This window comes from Merops nubicus, unplaced genomic scaffold (genome assembly GCF_000691845.1).
Source record: "Merops nubicus isolate BGI_N331 unplaced genomic scaffold, ASM69184v1 scaffold18518, whole genome shotgun sequence".
Taxonomy (NCBI): domain Eukaryota; kingdom Metazoa; phylum Chordata; class Aves; order Coraciiformes; family Meropidae; genus Merops; species Merops nubicus.
The window spans coordinates 33,912-48,278 of NW_008627942.1; the positions used below are offsets into that span (position 1 = coordinate 33,912).

Here is a 14,367-nt window from a genome sequence, read left to right on the forward strand (position 1 = left end):
TTGGAAGATAATTACACTAGACTGAGAGGTGGAGGTGATAGGAAGAAGCTTTGCCCCTATGCACGGCTTCACTAGGTTCAAATGGGTAGTGCAATGAGAAGGGGGTAGTTAACAAGAAGGACTTTAATGAAGCAACCCCACCCCACCCTGCCTTTTATTTGTAGTATTCTATTACAAGCTTGACATTTCCCACATAAACTTTATCCCATTTCCATTTGGCAGATACCAACGAGCTTCCTGTGTTTATACAGAACTGAACTAACATCTGCTGCTACTTAACAAAGTTTCAACAAATATTTTTTATGTTAAATTGCTGGGCCCTAGCAGAGCTGTCAGGGAGGACCCATTCCACAGCAGATGCAGCAGAGCATACACCATTGTCTTTTTGAAGTGCCCATCCTAGGCTGTAGCTTGGGTAATGAACCCCTCATTAAGGTTATGCAAAGAGCAAATTAAATGTGATATTTCATAAGTGAAAGCAAAACAAGCAGGTTTTGAAAACAAGCAGTGATGTCCTAAACCAACATTCTCAATTGCTACTACATGTGTAAGTTCTGGGAGTGCTGGTGGAGGAGTGGGAGTAAGTGAGATTTAGGACATTACAAGGAGAAAGATGGTTTCACATGTACTACAATATTTCAAGCCCAAGTTTATTGGTTTCTTGGATCATACACTAAAATGTCTGGGTTTTTTGCAGGAGTTGGAATGCCTTCAGGACCATCTTGATGACTTGGTGTCTGATTGCAGAGACATAGTGGGAAACCTCACTGAGCTGGAGTCTGAGGTGAGCAGTTTTCAGCCTGGGATAAAGGGAGTAATTGAGCATGTCATTTTGATAGTGATGGAAAAAAAGTGAGGTGAGAGTAGCTACAGAAATGCAGCTCTCTGGGATCAAGCAGAGACCATCCGTCCTTACCCCATACTATGTATGCTTTCATGTGGGATTCTTGAGAAAGAGAATTGATCAATCGTTCAGGATTTTAGGCTGGTGATGTTGTTTCCCCTGTTTAAAATTATTTATGCTCCTGATTTCTTGCACAGGTAACCCAGTTAACTTTAGTAGATGGCAAGATATGTCACTTAACTTCATTTTTTGGTCTTGCTTGTGAGTAGTTTGGAGTCCCCCTGTAGTTTAGCCCTCTCCCTGTTCAAAAATTTTGCAAGAAGTAACTGCCAGGTGCATCATTAGAGGTTTTCAGTGAGGTCAGCAGCTTTAGTTACTTTATGAAGTTGCGTATTTGGCTAGCATGCCCCAAACTGTTCCCCCTATCTTTTAAAATGTGCATTATGCCCTAAGGAGAGCTTCCTTGCAGCGATTACAAAATTATTTGCTCAGATTTACCATTAATCTTTAACTCCTGCCTAGGTGTAAGGTGATTTTGAGTGCTGTATCATCCAGTTTGGATGAGACGGGATGAATTATTCAAGCAGTGAGGTTCTCTGGAGACCAGGCTCTTCCCTAAAGCTGCAAGGCTTGTCTTGCATTTGCCATGTTGTTGGCAAGAGTGAACCCTGGAATTTCCAGAACCAAAGGGCAAATCCATCTGGATTGTACCTTTCAAAACCCACTAAACTGGGTTGAGCTTAACTTGTTATCACAGGGGTTTTCTTTCAGAGTGTTTTTTTTTTCATGCCCATTTGCTGTGAAAATTAAATCCTGTGTTTTCTGCAGGACATTCAAATTGAAGCCTTGCTGATGAGAGCGTGTGAGCCCATTATCCAGACATTCTGTCATGTGAGTACTCCATAATAGTGTGAGTATCTTTGGGGAAAAAACACCGTGGGGAAAAGTTAGAGTTTTGGCATTAGTTCTTGGTGTACTTGCTATGCTTCAAAAGTAAAAATGGGAGGTAACCAGTTACAAAAGCCTAAAAAGTTAATTACAGCCACCCTGAAACAGAAATTCCTAATTCCATCTAGTACTTCTGCTGTTGTCAGAGCCCGGGCATGAAACCTGGTTTCATTAGAGGTTTAAATTACTCTGTAACTGGGAAAATCACCCTTTAGTAGGTTAAACCCTCACCTTTTCCTTCCCCCTTGCCTGCAAGTGGTGTGCCTGGCCACTCCACTCAGTGCAGCTGCTCAGCATTGCTGAAATAACTTCTTACATTGCTCTAGGATTGAGTAGTGACATAGCAACCAAGGCTATAGTACTTCATGTAAGCATTGAGTATCTGCAGCACATTCTCCTGAGCCTCAAGTGTGCCTGTGCCTGAGGTGATCCTTTTTTTATGGATTATATTTATAAATACTTGGGTGATACAACTCTTGAGTGGTCAGTTAATGGTGAGTGCAAGCTCACAGCAGAGTGGGACTGTAAAGTCCATTACTTCCTGGTCACAGTGGGCTAAAGGAGAATAAAACTTGTGACTTTTAAGAGTGGCTCTTTTTAAAGCTTTTCATCTCTTCTTCAGGAGGTTGCGGATAACCAGATTGATTCTGGGGACCTGATGGAGTGTCTAATACAGAACAAACACCAGAAGGAAATGAATGAAAAATGTGCAATTGGAGTTACTCATTTCCAGCTGGTAAGCTGCACTTCTCTCCACTGTCAGTGGAAGCTTGGCCTCTTTGGCATTGACAGGAATTAGCTAATTAAGAAGCCCTCCTTCTTTGAGATTGATTTCCCACTGTATTTAAAGTGCTCTTATGAATCCAGAGAGTTGTACTTGCAAGCCTGGTCATAAATGATCGCCTTCTGGAGGTGGTTTCTCTTCAGCTGTCCTCCTTTCCTGGCGTGCGGTAGATAGGGTCCTAACTTCTTCAGTACCACAGCCTCCCCCTTGCTTCCACATTAATAAGTTGTGGACAAAAGGATTTGCTGACTCTGTGATTTGACAATTATTCTTTAGGGCATCACTTTTTCTGGTTTTCTTCCAGGTGACCCAAGTTTTGTTTTCCTCTTGCAGGTTCAAATGAAGGATTTTCGGTTCTCATACAAGTTTAAAATGGCTTGCAAGGAGGATGTGCTAAAACTTTGCCCCAACATCAAAAAAAAGTATGTAGCACCTGACCAAACAATGATCTGATTGTATAAACATGTAGTAAAGTTACAGGATGCCTCTTGATAGGGCAGAAAACACTGGACTCCCTCGGCAGGGTGATTGTTTTCTGTGTTGTCCCTTAGTGACAGCATTCTGCAGACGCTTAAGGTAGAGACATTGCCTGCCTCTTTAAAATTACTTCTGTTTTACTCCTACCTACAAGCCTGTCCTCTTTATTTTTCTTGCTCTGAAAATAGCTAATGATTATGATTAGTGGACCGTATGTCCCAGGATATTTTATATCCTTGCTAGATTCATTGTCTTCTAGGTGCAGGCTACTGTTGTTCCAGTTGCTGATCTGGGAAGGGAAAATATCCCACTTGTTTTAGCTGGTTTATTCATTTCAGTATAAGGGGTTTTTTTAATGGCCTGCTGTAGTGATGTAGGGCTAAATTACACACAAGGTTGGTCCTGTTCGGGGATAGCCAGACTATTTGCATTTTATGATATAAATGCCCTTCCTGTAATGCAAAAAGATTGCTTGCAATGCCATGGAGATATTCACCTTCAGCTGTTTCTGAGGTTAAGTAAAGCTGTTCTGAAGTGCTTGAGTGACTTAAGAGCAGAGGTCTTGCTGGGCAGAGGTGTGGTGGGATTCTGAATGTTGTCCCATCTGCTCATCTAGACTCTTGCTTAGATGGCATCAGATTTAGGTTTTAAGTGTGATTCAGTTCTTCTACACAGAGCTGTACCCTGGCTAGAAGAAAGCACAAATGCACAAGGACTTCACATTGTGTTTGCATTCTTGGGGTCACTTTTTCTGCTGTGGTGATTTGACAGCAGTCTTGGCTGGTCTGAGTGAAGGGTGTCTGAGTGGAAAGCTGTTCTCTTTCCTGCAGGGTGGATGTAGTGATCTGCCTGAGCACGACCGTGCGCAATGATACTTTGCAGGACGCCAAGGAGCACAGGGTCTCTCTGAAGTGCCGCAAACAGCTGCGTGTTGAGGAGCTGGAGATGGTAAACATGCATGAAACTCTTCATCTGCCCACTCTTCTAGCATGGCCCTTCAGTTAAAGCTTCCTGCTTTGTCCACCCTGGATCAAAAAGGAAGCTCTTCTGTAAGATGTATCTAATTTATTTTTTTTCCCCCCACTCTTCTTACAACGTGAGGCTCAATTGCCCTTCATGGTGAAAGTAATGGTTGTCTACTTTAATGCCTTAAATATAGTCTCATGAAGGCTAAGGCAAGCTAAATGGTCATTGGAATTTCAGCTAGAAGTGATTATGTTGAGTGTTGGATAGCAACGTGCTGCACATGTTGATGTCCTTAAAGTCCTCTCGGAGAGAATAAAAGCTTCATTTTATGTACTGAGGAAACAAGCACAGATGAAGCAACTCGACTCCAGCTGCTCTGAGTTGCTTGGTGGATAAATAGGAGTAGTATTTGTTCTGGTAGGCAAGGCTGCCTCTCAGCTTCCTGCTGCAGTGCTTGCAGCTATAAACTCTTAAGGTCTTTGTCCTTTTGATATTGTTTGAGTGTTAAAGCTTCACCTTAAGTGGGCCCGTTTCAGAAGAGGCCACACTCTTGCCTTTGCATGGAAGAATTCAAATGCTTGGCATCACTAAAAGCAGAAAACTTAATTTGCATCTTCCAGGTCACTCAATAGATGGGTGGCTCTTTATATGTCCTTTAGCTTTCACATGAGAAGATTTTAATTGTCCTGGAAATTTCTGTTGCTGTCCTTTAGGAGGAGCAGTGGAAACAACTTGCCAGCTCTAAAATTTGATTTAAATCCTTTCTTCTGTGTAAAAAGCCAACTGATCCACTGCAAAACTGAATTTGCAAAATTGATGTCCCACTAACACCACTTCTCACACCCAAGACCCTTAAAGTCAAAGAAACTCATCTGCCCGCTGTTGAGTTCCTTGCTTGGCAAAGTAAAATAGCCTTTAGAGTCCTACTTAAGAGTTCATATTGTAATTTGTCCTGCAGACCGAGGATATCAGACTTGAACCAGAACTGTATGAGGCTTGTAAAAGTGACATCAAGAATTACTGCCAAAACGTGCCCTATGGCAATGCTCAGGTAATGGATTTATTCATAATTTACAGTTTAATTTGTACTTTCATTTCAGAAAACTTCTGAAGGACACTTTTGCCCCCATGAGTGCAGCTTTAGATTTTCATTTCCATGTCACTGAAATCTTTCGGTATTTTGGAATGTTAATTAGGGTTTTTTTTGCCTGGTTCACAAGCCTTAATACTGGGTGAATGCAGTGCTGTGAGTACTCCATTCTTCAGTGAATGTTGGTTTTAAGCTACTAGCAACTGTTTACTGCAAATGTTGCTAAAGATTTTGTAGGCGTAATGTCTTCAGGATGAGGTTTGGGGTTTTGGAGTAAGTCCAGGTCACCTTCTTCAATCTCAGTGAATCTTTGTGAGAACAGATGAACTTAAAGCAAGTCCTGGAAATGAGCATTGTCATGACTTGATGAAATCAAGGCATTGGAAACTTCTGCACAAATCAAAGGAAGATAGCCATTAGGGGAACACAGAGCTGTGTGTCTTGAGCAGCACGTGACAGGATCATATCAGCAGTGTGTCTGTTATGGTTGTAATGCTGTGTTGTAGATCATTGAATGCCTGAAAGAAATCAAGAAGCAGTTGAGTACCCGGTGCCACCAGAAAGTGTTTAAACTGCAGGAGACAGAGATGATGGATCCAGAACTGGACTACACGCTCATGAGAGTCTGCAAGCAGATGATAAAGGTAATGGTAGTGTGCTGATTTAAGAGGCTTGAGGTTGGGATAGAAGAGCTGTATGGGTTTTGAGTTTCCCCTAAAGGCTTTTTACAAGGCTGCTGTGTTGTTGCAGGAGCGTGACTGCTTTTTTTGCAAAGTAATCTGTTTCTTAACCCTGAATCAGGCTGAGTCTTCTTTAGGGCTCTTCTCTCTCAAATGTACTTCTTCCAAATATCTGATCAAAGCCTGTGCACTAATAAATTTATCTTCCCAACTGCCAGCAGAATTGAGGAGGAAGCCTGTGCTGAGGCTTCTTAACACAGTTTTCACCCAGTCAGTTTGGATTCAGCTTGGCTTTTAGCAATGGTGCAGAAATTATGATTGCAGAGAGGAGTAACACCTTCAGTTCATTGCTGAGCTGGTGCATGCAGGCTTTCATCAAACTGATAAAGTAGGCAAAATCATGCAAAACTTAGAATTGGAAATGCTGGCTTAAATTGGTATCGTGTGAAAAGCAGCAGCACATGTTAATAGAAGACACTCATGTGCAGTAGCCAGAGTTTCAAGCCCTGAAACTCCAGTATGTGTGGCCTGTGTGCAGTACCCTGACTTCGTATTGTGTCCTAAGCAGAACATCTTGGGAATGTATTGCTCACCAGTACAGACTCAGGCTTTTAATGAAAGGCCTGTAATCTCACCCAAATGGTGAGGATTAAAAATGCAACAGCCTTACCTTACACCCACAGAATTAGTTTCTAAAAAAAGAAATTAGTAACTTGGTCTGGGTAAGCTGCTTCGCTTTTGACTATCTAGTTCAGGGTGGGAGTGAGCAAATTAGTATCAGTGAGCTGTTCTCTGCTTAAATAGTCCCTTTTTAGTTTCTAAAATAGAGGGGATTGAAAGCAGTTTGGTATGAGACCTAATTTGGTGGATATTTCTTGCAAAGTGTGCTGTAACTTAAGAAGAGACAATAAAGACAAATTGGGTTTGATGCTGCCCAAACAAGCTGGAGGCTAGAAGCCAGTCAAGACCATACTGCTTGCTCCATAAGCAGAGATGCTCATGCCCATGATGCATTTAGAGAGCAGCACTGCTCTTTTTAATAGGAGATTTTGGGGCTGGAGAGTGTGTCTGTATATCTCCGTGTGGGACAAGGGGTTATTCTCTTCCATAAATATAATTGGAGTTTTATTTTTCAAGTACTTAGTAGTGAAACTTGGGGGTTTTGGATATAATTTTTTTTTTTTTTTTTGTAGAGGTTTTGTCCAGAGGCAGACTCAAAAAATATGTTGCAGTGTTTGAAACAGAACAAAAACAGTGAAGTGATGGATCCTAAATGCAAACAGATGATAACCAAGCGCCAGATCACACAGAACACAGGTATCCTTGCCTGAAAAAACTTTACCTTGCCTGAGCTGTTGAGTGGGCTGTATGGCTGGAAGAATATTTGCTTTATTATAATATTTGTTTTATTCTCCTTCATGGATGTCAGTGCACTTCGTGGCTTTAGTCAGTCCAGTTCTTGAGGGTCAGCTTGTGTTATTGGATCCACTTTACTCCTGACATGCTTAGCTTACAAGTTAGTGTTTTTTCACAGCAGAATTTGACTTCTCCCTAATTCCTGTCAAGTCTTTTTTTGAGTGTTCTGTCATCTGAAGGGGTGTGTACTCTAATAAAGTTCTGTCATTTTTCCCTACTCAGATTACCGCTTAAATCCAGTGCTCAGGAAGGCTTGCAAAGCAGACATACCAAAATTCTGCCAAAATATCCTGAACAGGGCCAAGGATGATACAGAGTTGGAAGGGCAAGTCATCTCGTGCCTGAAGCTGAAGTATGCAGATCAGGTGAGCAGAGCTGGCGCCTGCAAATGGGAAACTGTGCAGGATGGTGCTGAGCAATAGGTGCTGAATAACAAATGAAACCTGGGCTGGTGGCGTGTACATAAATTAGGTGTTACATAGAATACACCAGTTAAAGTGCAAGGGGATTGATTTATGAAAATAAAGGTCATTGAATGGGTTAATGACTTTCTCCGCTTAATAGCGTCTCTCTCCAGACTGCGAGGACCAAATTCGAGTGATAATCCAGGAATCAGCTCTTGATTATCGGCTGGATCCCCAGCTTCAGATGCACTGTTCTGAAGAGGTAGGAGAAGTAGCTCCATGGCTTCTTTTTCAGGATGAAATCTCCCTTGATTTCTTAAAACATGAACTGTCTTGATGATTAAAACAAAAACATCCTTGAGCTGCTTCTAGCTAGTCAGATTCTCTACTTGTGATTTTTGTCCAGTGTGCAAGAATTTTGGTGTGGTACTAACGTAAATCTTTTCACCTGGGATTTCATTAGTACTTGTGACTATGGAAAAATACTGCTTTCCTGTTGTAAAAGAAAAAAAAAGCTGTACCAGTTCTCTGGTCTTAACCTTAACTGGAACAAAGTCAGATATTTTGAGTGTTCACTTTCAATAGCTGAATCAGCCATGCCTCAAGTATTGCTTATTTCATATCTTAACATTATTTCTATGCTGTTACCCTCCTCACCTTCCTCCTCAGCACAGCAATATTGACTTCTTGTTGTTGGGTTTTGAAGGGTTTGCATATTGCATGAGCTGGGCTGCGTTTGGCCCTGGGGGGATTCTAGGGGTGAAAGTATCTTATCGTGTGTTCTCTAGCTGAGCCCTGTGATGAACCGATGCATCGAGATATAAATGTGCTAAAAAGACAGAATGATTGTTGTGAGCTACTTAACATTAAAATACCTTCTTCAAAATAGATATCCAGCTTGTGTGCAGAAGAAGCAGCAGCTCAGGAGCAGACTGGGCAGGTGGAAGAATGTCTGAAAGTGAATCTGCTGAAAATCAAAACCGAAATGTGCAAGAAGGTAAAGGAAATAAATTGAACGTGCTCCAAAAGGCATCCCATCTTTGCAGAAGTCTGTGATTTTTCCAGGTCACAGCCCAGACTGTGTTCTAGCTAGTGTGCAGCCAGAGCTCTGCAAATTTCCTTGCATGTCTCAGTTCTGTCCTGCAGCGATTCAATTCAATTTCAATTTGCCAGTGGAAATTGGGCCACCGCTGCCTCCTTTGCAATTCCAGGACTGGATCCTTTCTTGATGATGGCCACCAAAGTTTCTGTTCCTAATCAGTTTTCTCGTGCTGTCTCCCTTGCAGGCTTCCCCTAGGTGCTGGCTATGGCCTAGGCACTGGCTCTGGTCAAGAGTTGTATGAGTTGCCCCATGGCTATGGCACTTGATTTCGGCTCTAACTGAAATAACCCTGCCATATTGGCTTTGTATTTTAGATTAATATAGATATTTTAATGAATGTAACTATGGCAGCCCTTATAAACAAGGGCATTTAATACAGCCTAAACCAGCATTCATGGCTTCACTCATAATCCTGGGTTTAAAAAGACAACAGAAACATTGAGCAGCATGAGTTTTGTTCTCATTCCTTTTTTTGAGCTGTACTTGTAATTTCCCCCTCCCCAGGAAGTGCTCAACATGCTCAAGGAAAGCAAAGCAGATATATTTGTTGACCCAGTGCTCCACACAGCCTGTGCACTGGACATCAAACACCACTGTGCTGCCATTCCACCAGGGAGAGGACGCCGTAAGTGCTTGTGCTTTACTCATATAAGTTGTGTTTTCTTACCAGCATTATCTGAAGCAAGAGATATTTCCACCAGCCCTTTGTGAATAGTAAAGGGGAATAGCTGCAGAGGTGGTAGGTGCCATTAGAAGATGAGTATCAAGAAATCCTTCCTTGTGTCTAAGGCAGGACCTGTTCTTCACTCCTGATATAATATCCTTGCAGCCTTATCTGAAAATGGAATGAGTATCTTTTATGTTTCATCATTCATATCATTACTAACAGTAATGTGTGATACCAGATCCAAAACCCTTCTATAAAATCTCTCTTCAGTTAAATCCCACTGAAAATGAGCTCTTGGTACACCTGGACTGAAGGACATGGACATATTTTTCAGTGTGGCTTCACCCTCACTGTGAATCAGCTTCACACAGGATACAGCTCCCAGGTTTACTGATGACAGTGTGATATTAAACACTTCCCTAGAACTAAACTGCTTCTCTTCCAGAAACAGATCACTTTGGTTTTGCAAGATTCATTCTCAGCTAATCCCCTTGGTCTTTCTTGCTTTGTGTCAGTCTTTGGCACTGGTTGGCTTCTTTCTTTCAGTATTTTTGACAGATAAAAGTAAACTGAAGTCCTTTGGTTTTTATTCTCTGCTTAAAACATACCATTTTTGTCCTTTCCAGTAACACAGAGGGTAGCTAATTGCTACTACACTAAGTTCACATAGCAGCTAAAGGCTTTGAGACTTCATCAGCTGTTCCAAGTCCTCCAAGAACTTCAGTCAGACCACTTGAAACATCATTTATTTATTTCCTCACCCTCTCTTTTCCTGTTTGAGGTCAAGCCCTTGCACTTTGTTACTGCTGTCACGTTAGCTAGGTGTGGCTATTTAAGGAAAGCTAGCAGGGAAAAGAGCTCCAAACTTCCCCATCTTTCTGAGTTTATCTGGCATTAAAAATAGCAGCCAAGTATTTTTCTGATCATTATCTTTCATGCTGATTACTGAATGCCTTTCTGAAATTCTGGATATCCTTTATTTGGTCCTGTTTTGGCAGAATTCTTTTGATGTACGTTCTGACGTGCTTGCACTGAAGGTATGCAGATGTCTACAGTGTTGAGAGGGATCTGCTGCTGAGTGATTCAACTGACAACTGAGCTTAAAAAGCACAGAATTGGTTTAAAGTTTGCAGCCTGTTTGCTATGAACAAAACTCTTCACTGAAAACCAAAAAGCATCCAATTAGGGATTATTAAAGTAAGGCAGAATAAGCCTAAAATACACATTTTGATGTTGGTGTCTCATAGGAACATATAAGAGAGCTTATGGATTAGCCAGGCTGCTCTATAAGCACCCGGGACATTGTGATCCGTTTCTTTTTCACAGGGCTGTGTGAAAACTCAGGAAGTCAAACATTTCCAAAACATTTTGTTGATCAAAAGAAACTCCTAACCAGCCTAAGGAGATAACACCCTGTTTTTTTTCCTGAGATGAATTTTATCTTAGTTCTCTCTAAAGGGTAGTGGCACAGAATTTAGAGCAGAACTCATCGAAGGTACAAATTTATAAGACTTTATAAAATTGCTTGTAAATCACAGGAATGACATCTTGGCAATGTAGTGCAATTTCTTTTAGGAAATCAAAATTCCTTGCGCCTCAAAATGCAATATTCATCATGAAACTACTAGCTCCAAGGGTACAAGAGGGCTTTGTTCGTGGTCTTATCGGGCTGGCTGGTCTGGTCAGAAGACGATGTCACCATCAGCCTTTATGAGAATGGAACTGTCCCTTTCCGTAGGGTGTTGTTGAAACCACTGGTTCTATTTTGTAACACTGTCTTGTGCACGTTCCAGAAATGTCATGCTTAATGGAAGCTCTGGAAGATAAGCGTGTGAGGTTGCAGCCAGAATGCAAGAAACGCCTCAACGATCGCATTGAAATGTGGAGCTATGCTGCAAAGGTGAATATGGAAAGGGTTTCTTTTTTTGCTTGTTTTTTTCTATTGGAGCTTTCTTTTGCAGACTGTTGAGGAAAAACTTTAGCTGCGGTGAAATTCTTGTCTCTGAATGAAGTTTAGCATTCTGAGTTTGGTCCAGAGCAGCTGAAATCAGGTCTCTCTTTTACTCTCCCAGTGTCTGGGATGCCTCCTCAACAGTGCAGAATTAAACTGGCTTTTGCACCCAGGGCTTGGTCTCCTTTAGAGAAGGTCTGGGGCCATGAAATAGGGTCAGCAGAACTCCGTGCACTGAAAATGTCTCATGAGCAGCAGTTCCTTCAGATAAATCAGTTGCTCTGATTTCGTGGTTCATGGTTCAGGCCAAGCCTGATGATGCCAGAAGGCAACAGAAGTACCAGAGACAAAACCTGATCGATGCCAAGGCCGAGGGTCGTGTGGGAAGCATGGCTCAGCTCATTTGTTCCCTTCTCATCTCCAGGTTGCCCCAGCAGAAGGCTTTTCTGACCTTGCCATGCAAGTTATGACCTCTCCGTCCAAGAACTACATCCTGTCCGTGATCACAGTCGGCATCTGCTTACTCTTCCTCATTGGCCTGATGTGTGGACGCATCACCAAGCGGGTGACAAGAGAGCTCAAGGACAGGTAGAGCCTGGATTGCCTGCTGAAGAAAAAAATGCCTGCCCAGTGCCCAGTTTTGTACAGCCCTCCTCTGTATAGTCTACCCACCCCCACTCGTGAGAGGAGAATAAAAAAAAAAGCAAAACAAACAAAAAAAAACACAAAACAAACAAACAAAAAAAACCAAACCCACCCCCAAAAAATTAGAAACAGCGGCAGGTGTTGGCTCAGTTTTCCCATCCTGGATCTCATCCACAGCATCTTCATCCTAGGAAAGTTTGTGTGCAACATTGGCAGCCCAGCCAGCAGCTTTTGTTACCCCTTTGTTAGCAGACTCTCGTTTACCTGCCTGTAGACAAGTCTCTGTTGTACTGTTGGAACTGCCTTCACTCTCCGAGACCAGACTGATACGACCTGCAGCTCAAGCAGTTTTTAAGTCCATTTTTAAAGAAAGACATCTATCTGCACACGGACTGTATGATGTAGGTAACGGTTCATACTGAAATCTAGTCATCCTCTGTGGCTGGGTCAAATCGAGGCAGGAGATTTAAGGGTAAATTGCATCTTTACACCACAGTTGGCCTTGTATTGGACATCTTTCTCATCTTATGTAAAGCATCTTCAGAGCAGTCTTGGACAACCTGAGGATGCCAGTCACTGGTGTCATCTGCTAGTGAATATTCTGCTTTTTGTGACTGTGGATTTTATCTTTTTTTTTTTTTCTGAAAAGATGTCCTCCCTTTCTTCCTCTGCCACTTGTAAGATAGAATAAAACACTGACCAGGATCAGATACTCCTGTGAGCTGTACAACTTGTATTTCAGTAGGTTAAGAAGATGGTGTAGGTGCGAGGCGTGCAGAACCTGCCAGTTGTGTCCAGTGCTGCTGTCAGTGTCCTGGCCAGTTACTCAGTCAACTTTTTTTTATTAGCAGTAAAATTCTAACACTCCTTTTCTTTTACCTCACTGCTAAGCTCTTATCTTCCCAAATTAACTGTCTACAGATGGTGTTGACACACTGGCAATACGGTGGTGCAGAAAGTGACTGAACACTCAACAAGCTCTACCTGTAGAACAGTTACTTGTGGGCCAGTGCAGTGCTTTGTAACTGGCCCGTCTGGGCCTTCATGGTTTCAGTGGTAGCACTGAAGGGTGTTTGTCATTTCCACAACTAAAACTGATAGTGGTAGCCACTGGTGTTTCTTCATCTGTAGGACACAGGTGCTGGTCCAGAAGATGGAGCAGGAGTGGATGGAAGGACGATAGTGTCATATGAAAGGCAGAAATATCTGGATCTTTAAGGGAAGCAGCTTTCACATTGTTCCCATCAACTCTATATAGTTATGCTTCCAAAACCTGATACTCACACCTTAGAGGCCAGAAAAGTTGTTTTCAAAAAGCTGCACCAGTAGTTGTGGCCTCTTCGATAGTTCCTCACGTACAAGGAGGCGCAGAAGTCTTAAGCCACGTGCTTTGGCCAAAACATTGCATGTGTTGGTGAGATCTAGAAGTGCCTGTGTGAGAGTCCATGCATAGGGTAGGATGTCCCTTACTCACCTTTTAGATGTGCTCACCTGCCTGTGCTGAAGTAAAAAAATCATGTGCCTGAAACTATCCAACTTAAGGCTGCTGCTTGAAGCGTAGCTTTATTTCCCCATGTAGTGCACTGCTAGTGAGACCTGACATTTCCAGTTCTCCATGTTGTTCTCTAGAAGAGCAGTGGTTTGGAGATGCTTCGGGGCATGGACCAGCTGATGTTCTGCTGCTGCTGCGGGTGCAGAACGGCATATACAAAATCCTGTGAGCGTTTGCTGCCACTGAAGCTTTTTGCAGACGTACCTTCATCCCACTGAGGGTGGAGGGCGAACCATTCATTATAGGGTTCTAGATTTACTGTGCCAGCATGAGTCTTTCACAGACACATCTGGTTTTATCCGTTATGAACACGAGGCAAGGAGCAGCGTAGGTCTGAGCAGTGAGGGGTCAGCAGAGGATCAGTGCAGGGTTGCCGTTGAGTGATTGGGTAGATGACAAATGAAGCCTGAATTCCTTCTCCCAGCCCTCTCCTCTGGTGCTGAACGGTCCCTCTGTCAAGGTGAAGTGGAGCAGAAGAGGAGCAGTTGGTCACGTTTCCTGAGGTAGCACTGGTGTAGAACACCACAAGATCTTTGAGGGCTTTCTTTAAACTGTTGTGACTTTTGGTAAAGGCATTTTGTAACCTGATTAGCTTGGAAAGCCTAATTAGATGGTTTATTGTCTAGAAATAGCATTTTCCACTAAATTCCAAAAGACGTTGAGGTGAAAATTGTAGGTTGGTGGCCATAGTTCTGAATGTAAACCATGTTCAGCTCTGAAGGTGACTTCCTTTACTTTCAGATATAAAGCTTTTGGGAGATTTTTGCTTTTCAGTCTGGAGAAGGTGAAGGTACAGGTGCCTGGAGTGCTGCGTGAGGGCTCAGTGGTGGTTCTGACTGGG

At 42.5% G+C, this 14,367-nt stretch overlaps 1 protein-coding gene across 1 annotated transcript in view; it reads left to right on the forward strand.

Annotated features, from left to right (window-relative positions):
* Positions 1-12,027, forward strand: part of GLG1 (golgi glycoprotein 1) — a 44,919-nt gene extending 32,892 nt beyond the window's left edge. Inside the window, exons 13-26 of the mRNA XM_008946519.1 lie at positions 698-784; positions 1,673-1,735; positions 2,415-2,528; positions 2,910-2,998; positions 3,884-4,001; positions 4,978-5,070; positions 5,616-5,753; positions 6,983-7,106; positions 7,428-7,570; positions 7,770-7,871; positions 8,499-8,606; positions 9,216-9,336; positions 11,172-11,278; positions 11,754-12,027. Of these exons, the coding sequence (XP_008944767.1) occupies positions 698-784; positions 1,673-1,735; positions 2,415-2,528; positions 2,910-2,998; positions 3,884-4,001; positions 4,978-5,070; positions 5,616-5,753; positions 6,983-7,106; positions 7,428-7,570; positions 7,770-7,871; positions 8,499-8,606; positions 9,216-9,336; positions 11,172-11,278; positions 11,754-11,921 (1,575 nt within the window). The 3' untranslated portion in view covers positions 11,922-12,027. The remainder of the gene's footprint in view (positions 1-697; positions 785-1,672; positions 1,736-2,414; positions 2,529-2,909; positions 2,999-3,883; positions 4,002-4,977; positions 5,071-5,615; positions 5,754-6,982; positions 7,107-7,427; positions 7,571-7,769; positions 7,872-8,498; positions 8,607-9,215; positions 9,337-11,171; positions 11,279-11,753) is intronic.
* The last annotated feature ends 2,340 nt before the right edge of the window (positions 12,028-14,367 follow it).